The sequence below is a fragment of the Vanacampus margaritifer genome, chromosome 8 (assembly GCF_051991255.1).
Source record: "Vanacampus margaritifer isolate UIUO_Vmar chromosome 8, RoL_Vmar_1.0, whole genome shotgun sequence".
In the NCBI taxonomy this organism is placed as follows: Eukaryota; Metazoa; Chordata; class Actinopteri; order Syngnathiformes; family Syngnathidae; genus Vanacampus; species Vanacampus margaritifer.
The window spans coordinates 14028810-14041102 of NC_135439.1; the positions used below are offsets into that span (position 1 = coordinate 14028810).

General features: G+C 37.3%; 2 protein-coding genes across 5 annotated transcripts; both read right to left on the minus strand.

Moving 5' to 3' along the window:
• Positions 1–727: 727 nt before the first annotated feature.
• On the minus strand, positions 728–3676 carry LOC144057152 (EEF1A lysine methyltransferase 3-like). Its single transcript, XM_077574455.1, has 3 exons — positions 3498–3676; positions 3295–3406; positions 728–2280 (listed from the first exon to the last, which is right to left on the minus strand). Exons 1-3 carry the CDS (start codon positions 3657–3659, stop codon positions 1886–1888), a joined length of 669 nt encoding a protein of 222 aa, XP_077430581.1. The 5' UTR covers positions 3660–3676; the 3' UTR covers positions 728–1885.
• Positions 3677–4306: 630 nt separating this feature from the next.
• Positions 4307–11104, minus strand: stx16 (syntaxin 16). Of its 4 annotated transcripts, none has more exons than XM_077574242.1 (9): positions 10654–11104; positions 8612–8623; positions 8404–8511; positions 8184–8324; positions 6655–6817; positions 6484–6572; positions 6085–6228; positions 5887–5967; positions 4307–5810 (listed from the first exon to the last, which is right to left on the minus strand). In XM_077574242.1, exons 1-9 carry the CDS (start codon positions 10777–10779, stop codon positions 5703–5705), a joined length of 972 nt encoding a protein of 323 aa, XP_077430368.1. In that variant the 5' UTR covers positions 10780–11104; the 3' UTR covers positions 4307–5702. The 4 variants fall into 4 exon arrangements, with proteins under 4 accessions (XP_077430368.1, XP_077430370.1, XP_077430371.1 ...); XM_077574244.1 differs by having other exon boundaries at positions 10699–11103; XM_077574245.1 differs by lacking the exon at positions 8612–8623 and having other exon boundaries at positions 10699–11103.
• Positions 11105–12293: the final 1189 nt, after the last annotated feature.

Here is a 12293-nt window from a genome sequence, read left to right on the forward strand (position 1 = left end):
CAGGTTCAGTTTTTTAGTGTTAATTTTTTCCCTACGTTTATACAAAGTTTATATAATCATTTAGTTGATGACGTAACGCCCTGGTCAGCGTGATAGAAGCTGCGTGGAAACGGTGGGATCAATTGCTTTGTGGACTCGATTGTAGCACACGGCGAGAAGGCCAGCGGATGCCTCGCCTCCCTTTTCTTCGGAACTCCGCAGCGTGACAAACAGGCTTTCCTTTGTTGAACGGAAAGTCAGTGCATCAGCAGAGTGAGGGAGAGAGCGGATGAGGCATCAGGAGCAGACAGCGGGCCGGGGGACGAGCAATCTGTTGATGTTGACGGAATAGTTGGTGGGGATGAGGTGATCATTGTAAATGGGTGTCAAATGTCGATTTGAAAAGAAAAAAAAACACAGAACCTTGACGTACAACTTGTAGAGTAGATAAGTTTGAGTTTCAAAACTTCTTAAAAAGTCAAGTTAGGAATTGCAACTGTCAGAGTTTGAGCATCTGTATTTCAAACTCAAATTTTGAGTTTTCACGTTATTGTGGGCCAGATGATCAACCGGCACGTCTAAGAGAGATCCTGTGGTTTTTGCTTCGTTCAGTGCGTGAAAAGAGGCAAGTGTTGTGGCAAGTCAACTTGTGGCTGCTAAATCATGCACGCCTGAGCATCTGACACTTCCTGGCTAAGAACATTGCCACGAGATATATTTGCAGTACAAAGAACATTCAAGTACAAACTTCAAAATCAATGCATGTTATTTTTTATTTAATAGTCATTTCAATAATTTTACAAGCAAATTGTATGTGTGAAAGATTTTAATTAGCTTTTTAACATCTGAAACCTGAAAATATTTAAAAAAATATTTGTCATGAAAAAATATTGCAACATCTACGGCATATTAAAAGGTTAGTTGAATTAAGAAGTCCGCAGATTGCGTAACTGATAAGATTGTCGATTCATCGTACCCTGAAGCAAAATGGGACAAAACTTGTTTTTAAGCAAAATTCTGTTCAACTGTTTTTTTTTGTTCTATAGAACAATATTTCAACAATAATAATTAGCTTAATTGGAGTTCTCTGCAGTTGATCAAGGAAATGTAATCAAATGCCCATCTCTAGTTTGAATATCAAATTATGACATCTGACCAATCAAGAGTAGTTATACAACTACAATCATTACCTCCATCATGAAGATTAAGTAAACATTAACTGGCTCAAAGTTAAATGTGGAATGTGCTTTCTTTGTAAAATAATACTAAAATCCACCCATCCATTTGACCTTGCTGACCTATAGGCCAACAACCATTCACGTTTCGCACCTATGGACAATTACGTCTAAAATCATCCTACTGTGGGAGGATGCCGGTTTAGCATGTAAAATCCACACAGGAAGGCCTGAAGAGAGATACATTTCAAAATAAATAAATGACTGAAAGTGAAAAATAAAAACGCATATAAAAAATATAATTCAAAAATTAAATAAAAAATACAATTGAAAAAGTAAATGAATATATATATATATATATATATATATATATATAAATTTGTAATTATATTTTTTATATCAGTTTTTATTTTCACTTTTAGTCATTTATTTTTTATTTGGGCAGTTTTGGTCCATACTGCCAGGACGAAATATTATTCAAATGAGGGGGCGGTCCTAAGTGTGTCTTGGGTTGGACTATCTTGTCCACTGTCACCACAACTTGCGACTTAAGTTGCTCAACAACTCAATGCAACTCGAGGCACCGTGCCGAAACTATAGAAATGTTCATCTAAAATTTTTTGAAATTGATAATAAAAGTGGCAGTGACGTTCCCTTCTTAGCCAAAATAGTTCAATCATGACTCATCTCGCTGTGGAAACAAGCGTAAGAGCAAAACGTCCACACTCTTACTAGTCTTTTCTAAGAGACGCTCTGTAAATATTAATGTTTAGATTGACGTCACGGTTCACAAGTTGTACATAAAATCTCCTTGGCAGATGTTCTTCAAAAAAACTGGGCGTCTTGTGCTCTTTGCGCATTTTGGACGAGAGATAAACCACAGCCTTATTCTTGCACAGGTGAGCCAGCGTGTCCACTAACAGCGGATACGTCTCAGGGAGGTAAACAATGTCTGCGCCCAGCACCAGGTCCCAGTCTGAGGGGAACTTCATGTGGTCCTCACCCCAGGACAGAGGGAGGACGGTGGGAGGGGCAGAAGGCCAACCGCTGGATGGCATGTTGGCGCAGACATTGGCCTCCAGTTGTGGAAGAGTCACAGGAAGGTCTGTGAGGATCACTTCTGCACCTAGAAGTAAACGCGAGTAAAAATATGTAGTTTTCTTCATAAAATTAATTAGTCAAATTCATCCTTAGGTGGAAAAAAACCCAAAGGATTTGTCTGCAAATTCAGGTGTCATTGACAGGTGAGTCATTTTACTTTATTTTATATAGCGATTAATTTAAAGTGCTATTTGACAGTGACAAATAAAATGTTACTCGAGTTCAAGATCTTAGAAATTGGTGTGATATTGTTGTTTCTTTGTTTTTTATTGAACAGTTTGATCTTTGTGGCGCTTTTACATGTCATTATTACATCTTCACAAGACAAAAGCTACAGCTGTACCATAAAGAAACAAATTGTAATTCCACTGAATCAAACCAAATCGGATAATTCCATTTGAAAATGTAATGCTCTTCAATGATATGATACAATATATATTGAGAGACAAGTCGAATACTATTAGCCTCTCAAATGTCCACACTCTTGGCTTCATTTCGCACCCATTTCTTCTTTTTGCATTATGATATAGCTTAAAGCGGCCAGGCCAACACACTTCTTACTTCTCAATTGCACTATGTTTGTGGTTAATTAAAAAAAAAAAAAGTTCCACCTTTATGTTGTTTCACAATAAGAACACCAGGAGGCGCAGTTTTTCCAGCACAGATGTTGGTGTAGGTTCCAGATGGACTGAATTATTATTATTTATATTATTATTTTGTCATTATTGCGTTAAATCGTGTTCGGCTGTTCAACCAACCAGTTCAGTGTGAAGTGTGACCTTCTTAACAGTTAAATGTAAATTTATAAACTTTGTATAAAAAACTCTTTTATGCAATCTCTCGTCTGTTTCTACGGAGGAAACTGAGCATATGCTTGTGCCACGTTTCTCTTCGTTCGTAAAGTCGAAACATCGTAATTTGTAAAACGAGGACCACCTGAATACAAGCTGACAGAATCATTCTATCACCTGACGTGACGTCACATCAAATGTGCCACAATGTGTGTGCGCGTGTGTGTCACCGTTGTCACGTTACATACCGAGGCGCGCAGCCATGATGCCAACGACACCAGTCCCAGAACCCAGCTCGATGACGCGTCTCCCACGCCACTCCACACGTTGCTCCTCAAAATATCGGCACATTTGCAGCGCCTTTGCACACACGAACACATGTATGTACAGGTGCGCAGTCAGTAATTGCATATGTGTTAAATTGACATGAGATGATAAAAGTAGTACTCACTGATTCCCACACAGGCGCAGCCACGCCGAGGTTTGCACCGAATAACTGGATGATCCTCAGCTCCTGGCCCATTAAATTATAAACGCTGTCCTGAGAAAATGTGTCAGCAAACAAACACTCGTCAGCGGGGAATGGGTCGTCGTCATTCACACAACAGCTCATCGTGCTCGATTGATGGATGGAAAAAAGGGGGTAAAGATAAAAAATGTAAAAAAAAGTTTTTAAGTGTAGTCAAAACATTTTCCGGGTCAGCTAGCATTAGCTGGCTAGCTAGCTAAACTCAACGATGACACATTTTGACGAAAAGCGGAAGGTCAAACACGATTGATTCCAGTCGGGTTCTCGTAAGATGCGAGTCAACACGTATGCGTATTAAACACGATATTTACGATTAATTATGAATATTGACAATGTGTTATTGTTTTTGAATGGCTGATTGATTTTATTTTGAAAGGCAAGGTAATCATGTTTATGTTCCGGGTCACGTAGCTCCACGTGTGCATTGTACACGTATTCAATTTATCTCAGGCAACAACATAGTCCAGTGCTAAATTTCTGAATTCAATTATTCGCTTTATATCATTGATATAAATAAGTATATGCGATGGTCCTCCTTTAACGTGGATTTGTACGTACTTTACATCGGAACGATATAGATAGTTTACGCAAACCAGAGTTGGCAAAGGTACTCAAATTTCACCGTTGATTCTTTACTTTGTATAATATAAAATTAATTCCGGGGGTATTATAACGATGATGATGATAAAAATAATGAGAAGAAATAAATAAATATAGTTCACTCAAAAAAACAAGCTTAAACATGTTGCAGGTTTATTTTTTCTTAAAAATTATCTGCACTAGTACCAATTGCACATTTTTCACACAGCTTCACAGCAATGACAGAAATTGTTTAAAGTGTATTTATAAAATAGAAAGAAAGAAAAAAAAGAGCTGCATTGATAAACTTCTACCTTCACATGACAAGTGTGCTATTCACACACCACCGTGAGGATGTCAGCACAAGCATACTTGCTTGACATGTAGAATACTTACTAGACATTGACAAGTGCTTTACAATACACCGGGTGGGAGAAATTCGGATTCTGGCATTGCAGAATGCGGCTTTTAAATTACCGAAGGTGGGAATGAAACGGGAGATTTGACTTTATCCCCCTTTTCTATGTGCTGCATTTTATACAACAGTCTGTAAAAGTGGCTCCTGATAACAGGAAACTCAGGCATGACAACTTGGTACCCCTATTTCGCGGTTTTGGGCCACTGATGGCTGCTAGTCTCATCCACAACATTGAAGACACTAAGAACAAGGGGGTGGTGTGTGTTGCTCAAGGACACTTGTGGCAGCGGCCACCCTGAGCCATGCTGCCCCGACTGTGGATTACAGATTCATCAAACAAGATCTTTATCATATCAGTCTTTATAGATCAACAGAGCAAAAACAAAATAATACCAGAATAAAACGTGACGCGGTCTTTCTATAGCTGGTTGTCTGGTATGAATCACAGTTTTCTGCTTGGAGTGCTCAACATGGATATTTAAGATTAAGTATTTCTGCTCCTCTTGATTATTTGTCGTTTTAAAAAATAAATAATTCTTTTCATCATACAGATGACAGTAGTTTTACATCCATAACACCTTCTTCTTGCTCTGGCCTCATGTGCAAACTGCAGCAAAAAAAAAAAAAAAAAAGCGGCGGGCCCAAAAAAAAAAAGAAAAAACAGTTGTATTAGAAATGGGCAATTTTAAAATAATGTGTAGAAATAATTTGGTACAGTAATGCTTGTTGCTGCTCTCATAGCCTTTAACAGTAAAACACTGCTTTGCTGTATATTTGAACCTCATTTTCACATTGAAATCAAGCAGAGAGCACTCTGCTGCAACAACGTACACAACACATGCTTGTCCAGTTACGTATGCCGTAAAGTGTTTTTTTCTTGAGAAAGACGGACAGATATGCCAACACGTTCAAGTATAAGCCTAGACAAATACATGTGAGTCACAATCATACTGTTGATTGTTTCTTTGATTTAAAAAAACAAAACAAAAACATCTTGGTTCAAGCCCTACGCACACCAGAAAACCGACATGGAATGTCATGATTCCCGTTTGGTGTGAAAGGCCGTCGACTTGGTTTTGAGCAGAGGTCCACAACAAACACTCAACGCAGAGAGCAAAAGGAATGTAGGATTAAAACTTGAACTTGGTTGAAAAAAGAATAATAATTAGAATGACGACTATGACAGAGAGGATCAAAATGACCAGCATCTTCCTGTTTTTCTTCTGGTACTGCTCTGCCTGCAAACAAGAAAACACGATCAGATGCATATGCGGTGCTGGATGTCACAAATATTCAGCGGAAACGGACTTTTACCTTTTGCAACTGTTTCAAGCCGTCGTCTGTCTTAACGCACGCTTGCTCCACATTGAAGTCGATTCTATCGAGAACGGTGCCCTTGAGGAACAACGGCGGACAATTTGACAACTCGAATTTTGCGGCTGAGGTCAGAGAAATTAAACGTGACCCATGCTCGACGTTTTGTGCGCCATCCACAGGGATGTTGATATTTACCTGCTCCACCACCATTCCGCCCAAGTCTCGGAAAATCTCGTTGAGATCCGAGATGGACTGAACGATTTGTCTGATCTCGCGCTCTCGCTCTTCCACCAGGACTGTGTTCTGCTCCACCAGCATCAACTGGTCGTCTGTGAAGCCCTGAAATGCAACCGTTGGATGGGGAAACATTTGGAGTGTGCAAAGAAAGTATGCAACTGAGTTGCTATTCATTATGAATAGGGAACGATACAAACAGCACAAAAGTGGTTTATATTAATCTTTTCTTCTGAATGTTGGAGGTATTTCTGGTGTTATTCTTTTCTGCGTGCAGGTCACCTATACAAATAATTCCTCAGCTAACATTTCGGCACCCGACACCTGAAATTCTTGATGACATTTAAAAGAGTCGCCCACCTTGTCATACAAAGCTAAATCCTCGTCCTCTTCCATTAACGGTCCCGAGTCAAAAAAGTGCTTTGATCGCTCCTCACGATTCTTCATACCTGCGACGACAATTTTGTGTATTTTCAACAAGCTTAAACTAACACCTCTCAGAGAGATTTATATTGAGATGATAAAGCGTACGTTTTAAGTAGCTGGACTGCGTGTGCCTGAAATTGAGGGACAGTTCCTGAAGACTCTGCGCCAGAGACGAGACCACGTTTCTCAGTAGTCTCTCCTCCTGCTCGGTGCAGTGGCCGCAACGAGACCGCAGGCCCGTTACGGCTCGCTGACATCGGTGGAACATCTGCACTCAACACAGAGTCGGAAAACCACCAGGAGTTAGTCGTGCTTCCCAAATTTAATTGAGCTGAGACATATTTTACATGGAGAAAAATCTCACACCAAACCAACATGTCACAAAAAATACATTACAGAAAAAAAAGATGCATTATTTTTAGTCAAGAAATATAACATTTTTGGGCCAATTAAGTAAAACTGAATGAACACTGTAAATAATTGACTGCAGAATTTACAGCAAATAACTGGCTATATATATATATACACACACACTGTAAGAAAACAATTACAGGAATTAACTGAGATTTTATAATTAGCTGGCAGCTTCTTTTTTTTTTTTTTATCAGTCAAGTCATCTTTACATCACGGGTTAGTTAGGGTTACAGTTACTGTAATACAGTAAAGGGACTGGAATTTTTAGATAGTTACAAAATATTTACTTTTTTTGACAGTAATATGCTGTGATTTTTTTTAAGTTGCCAGCTAGTTATTATAAAATTTCAGTTAATTACTGTAAAAATTAATGACAGCATATTACTGTTTTTTTTTTTTACTGTACACAAATTACAGTTCCTTACTGTATTAAAAGAATACAGCAACTAATTTAAATTAAAATAATACAATAACTAATTTAGTTAATTTATATATAGTAAGAAATGTAAAAAACACAGTAATAAGCTGTAATTTATTTTTACAATAATTAAATGAGATTTTACAATTATTATTTAAATTACAGTTATTGTATTATTTTAATACAGTAAGGAACTGTAATTTATATACAGTAAAACAAGTAAATTTACAGTACTGTGCTGTGATTGATTTTTACAGTAAAACAATAAATTACAGTTCATTAATGTAAATTAAAGTTACTATATTTTTAATACAGTACATAAAAAAAGAAAAATAGATAATAAAATAAAGAGATGGAGTGTTTTTAATGTATTAAAATAATACAGTAACTATTTACAGTAAGGAACTGTAACTAACAGTAAAAATGTACTGTATTAAAAATACAGTAACTTTAATGTATAGTAAGGAACTGTAATTTATAGTTTTACTGGAAAAAAAATCAATTACAGCTTAGTACTGTAAATTATTATTTTTATTTTTTACTGTATATAAATTACAGTTCCTTGTTGTATTAAAATAATACAATAACTAATTTAATTAATTATTTTGTAAACATTTTTTTTTACTATATATAAGTCACAGTTAACTGTAAAATAGTTAGTGTATTATTTTAATACAGTAAGAAACTGTAATTTATATACAATAAAAAATAAAATAAAAAAATTACAGGAATATGCTGTAATTGATTTTGACAGTAATTAACTCAAATGTTACAATTATTAGCTGTATAACCAGCTGCGTACTTGCGTGATCTCCTGTGTTGTGATTTCGATGGCGTGCTCTTCCTCACTGCTGTCATCCAGCGTGGGTCGATTCATGTGCTTGTCGTGAAGCAAAGCCAGGTCCTTCATCTTCTGGCGAACCCGTGAGATTTCATACTGGATCTGAAAGGCGTCCAAAGTGACTCGTTAGCGCCGTCAGACATCATCAGGATGACTTCAGGAAATTTCCGGTCCGGGTTACCTCGTCGATGCCCTCTACCCATTTGGGGGGCAACTTCCTGGTGACGCCGATGGCCGCTTCGGGATCCAGACTGATTCCCGACACCAACGCCATCCGATCGTCAGCCAACTGGAAAACAACACACTTTTGTTTCTACAATAAGGGATCCATTTAGTGCATCACTCCAAGTGCCGGGGATAATTGTACCATGAATCAAAAATAATGGTACCTCATCAAGTTCCTAGATTGGCAGATTGGCAGTGTGGTTCCATCCAATAGCAGATAAGGAGGAAAAGGAAAGGAGGACAGAAGTGAGCCCCAGAAATTGCAGCAATGGCCACCAATAATTACTTTATAACTATAGAGTTTGTAGACGTAGCAACAAGTTATATTTTCCAATTGGTTTAATTTATAAACACTTGTTCCACTGCATTGAATTCAGATGAATCCCCAAAAAGCACAAACATCCTAACATTAAATCCACTCTAATTACTATTTTATTAGGGCAGAATGTGCACAAAGCAGATAATGAGACAGAAAACAAATATTTGTTTACTCTGTTGCTAAGCTGCGATACATTTAGAGCAGCCAACAAATACTGCACATACAGACAAAAACAGGAGCAGATTAAACAGACAACACAAGACATTAAACATCAAGTTGGGATGGGCTGTTTGTTTGCATGTATAGGACAATCAGGAATCATAAAGAGGCTTTCTGTGGCCTAGTGCTTTTTCAGTGCAAAAAGCACTCGGTTCAAAGTGTTTATGCTCCTCACTGCAGTTGCCCCGATAAACACGCTTGTCTCAGAATTGATCTGTTGGCCTTTTTGGAAATATTCTTTACATGAGCAGCTAAATGCTTCCCCACACAAAGGGGCGGGGAACCTGCATGTGGGCCAAATATATAGCATTAGCATTAGCACATGAGCCCACCCACCAACTGGTAGATAAAGTTTAGTAATAAAAATAATCGGAAAATTCTTATAATCTGTGTGTCCAAATTAAACTCTTTATAATACAGTGTTCCCTCATTTTCCGCTGGGGTTAGCTTCCAAAAAACCCCGTCAATAAATAAAATCCGCAAAGTAGTTAGATTTATGATTTACATTTATTATCAATGTTTTAAGGCTCTAAAACCCCTCACCACACTTTTCTCACCAAGGTATTTACATTTTAGAGGTAGACCGATATGGTTTTCTCAGGGCCGATAGATACGATACCGATTATTAGTAGTCAAGGGCGCTGATAACCGATATTTGGAGCCGATAATCATTTTCACTAAAAGGGAAAATATTGGCATCAAAATTTGAAAAAACAAACAAACTCCAGCTCTTATTTTGGGGGGGGGGGATTTTTAAAGTACATGTTTATTGAATTATTTTTAGGGTTCGTAAAATATTGGAGTTTATAAAAAAAAAGTCTTAGTCAATAGACCTATTTCTTTTAAAAATCTAACAAAAAGTTTCAGGATCTCCCAGGCTATAGTAGCATGTTTTCAAAAGTTAAATAAAAACTTAAACAATTGTTTTCTACAGTAAATAAAGTATTCAAAATATCTGAAGTATTAAATTTGTATTTATCTCAGTTTTAATTTCAAACAAAAACAAAAGGTGCAGAGAATTCCCAGGGTCAGCAGCATCTCTGAAAATTTGAATAATTACTTCCCTGAAGTTAACACCTTTTTTTTTTTTTTAAATGGATGTATTATCGGTCATGTGATTGTTAAAAACGGCTGATGCCGATATTCGTCAAAATTATGAAAATAGACGGCGATAATCTACCCGGCAGATAATCGGTCTATCCCTATTACATTTGATCACATTACCCTTATCTAAACAGTCTCAATGTTCAAACCTTCATACATTTTATAAACTGTTCCATGGACTACACTAATGGAAGCAGCTGCATTAATTTGTAAAAGCAAAGCCTTTTTTTTTCGTACAGATTGTACAAATTTGTCCTCACACGATTGACCTCAAGATAGCTATCAATATTTCTTGAACGTCGTCGTCTGTAGTCTTACATTAAGATTTATTTTCTCACTTATTATCTGATGTTAGCCAGAAAGCATCGCCCCCATCATTATCCGACTAACACAAGTCAGCCCTGAAGTGAACTACCGTGGCAACGAAATAACAATGACAAGAATCTGCCCTAATTACATTTACGAGACAGTCATTCTAATCTAGTCTAGCTAGCACAAGTATGACTGGCTATAATGCAAACACACACATAATAGTAAAATGTCAAAACGATGCAGACCACTCACCGTAGCATTGCTACGTGTACTCAGACGGGGGTCGTTTGTACTCACTTGCTCAGCCAATATCTGCCGGTTTTGGATCGCATTGTTCCGCATTAACAAGAAGGCATCTGTCAGACGCCGAGTGGCCATGACTCGATAGCTACGAGTGTAACACACGGACTCAAAAGTGTGTGCGGCTCGGCTGCGTCTTTACTGTATTTGCAGCTCTTTGCCGCTTGCTATCATTAGCATTAGCCTTGCCCGTGAAAAATAATGAGGGGGAACTCGCGATCCAACGCTAATACGACAATGAAGGGTCGTAATGCTATCTATATTATTTTTACTACTTTACGCCATATTCAACAAACTTGACCACCACGAAAATGTGGATTTAGTTTCAAATTGGCAACGTCGATCCTCTTCGGACTGATACCGGAAATGATAAGACGTATACACCTGCGTCTGCGTGAAGCCATTCTTATTCTTCTATGTCAAGAACCACAGCTGGCGTTACAACTGAAATGTAGCGCAACCTACTGGGCATATGGTGTGTACTTGGACGTCATTTGTTGATAAGGTTAAAAAAAATAAAATAAAATATGGAAAATTGATCATCTTAATGAAATAATTCACTCTTTTGAATTCATGTTTTTAAATGTACACCGTACTTTATACTACTGTAATGGGGCTGGCGTTTTGTAGATAAAGTAAAAAATAAAAAACAAACAATTATTTAATACAGGTGAAACATGTCAACAGTATATGTATTTTTATTTACAATTAATTAACGAATGACTTACCGGTAGTAAAAATTGTTACATTTATATTTTATCTTATTTTATTTACAATAGTTAAATAAAAAAAAATGTTTTAATTTAAAATCGTTAAATGTATCTGTAAAATTAATCAATTTAATATTATTTATATATGATTTAGAACAAATCATTAACAATAAATGATTTGTTAAATCAAATAATAATTGAAACGTGAAAATTGCATTTTAATAAGCCAATTTTAGATACCAAAAACGACTCAATTAAGGCAACAAATATTATAGGACTCTTGATTATGTAAATGTTTGATTGGCTAGATTAACCAATGGCCCAGTGTAAAATAACAATATTACTGCCACTGCTACAATACTACTACTAATAATAATAATAATCCATCCATCCATTTTCTTGGCCGCTTTTCCTCACATGGCTCGCAGGGATGCTGGAGCCTATCCCAGCTGGCTTCGGGCAGTAGGCAGGGTACACCCTGAACTGGTTGCCAGCCAATCGCAGGGCACACAGAGACGAACAACCACACTCACAATCACACCTAGGGACAATTTGGAGTGTTCAATTAACCTGCCATGCATGTCTTTGGAATGTTGGAGGAAACCGGAGTACCCGGTGAAAACCCACGCAAGCACGGGGAGAACATGCAAACTCCACCCAGGTAGGCCGAAGCCCGGACTCGATCTCACATCCTATGCACTGGGAGGCGGACGTGCTAACCAGTCAGCCACCGTGCTGCCCTAATAATAATAATCAAAATCATCATCATCATTATAATGAGAATCAACATTATAATCATAGTATTCATAATACTAAAAAAAACAAAAACTGTGTGGAGTTTCTATGCTCTCCCTATTCTTGTGAGGTTTTTCTTTGGGTGCT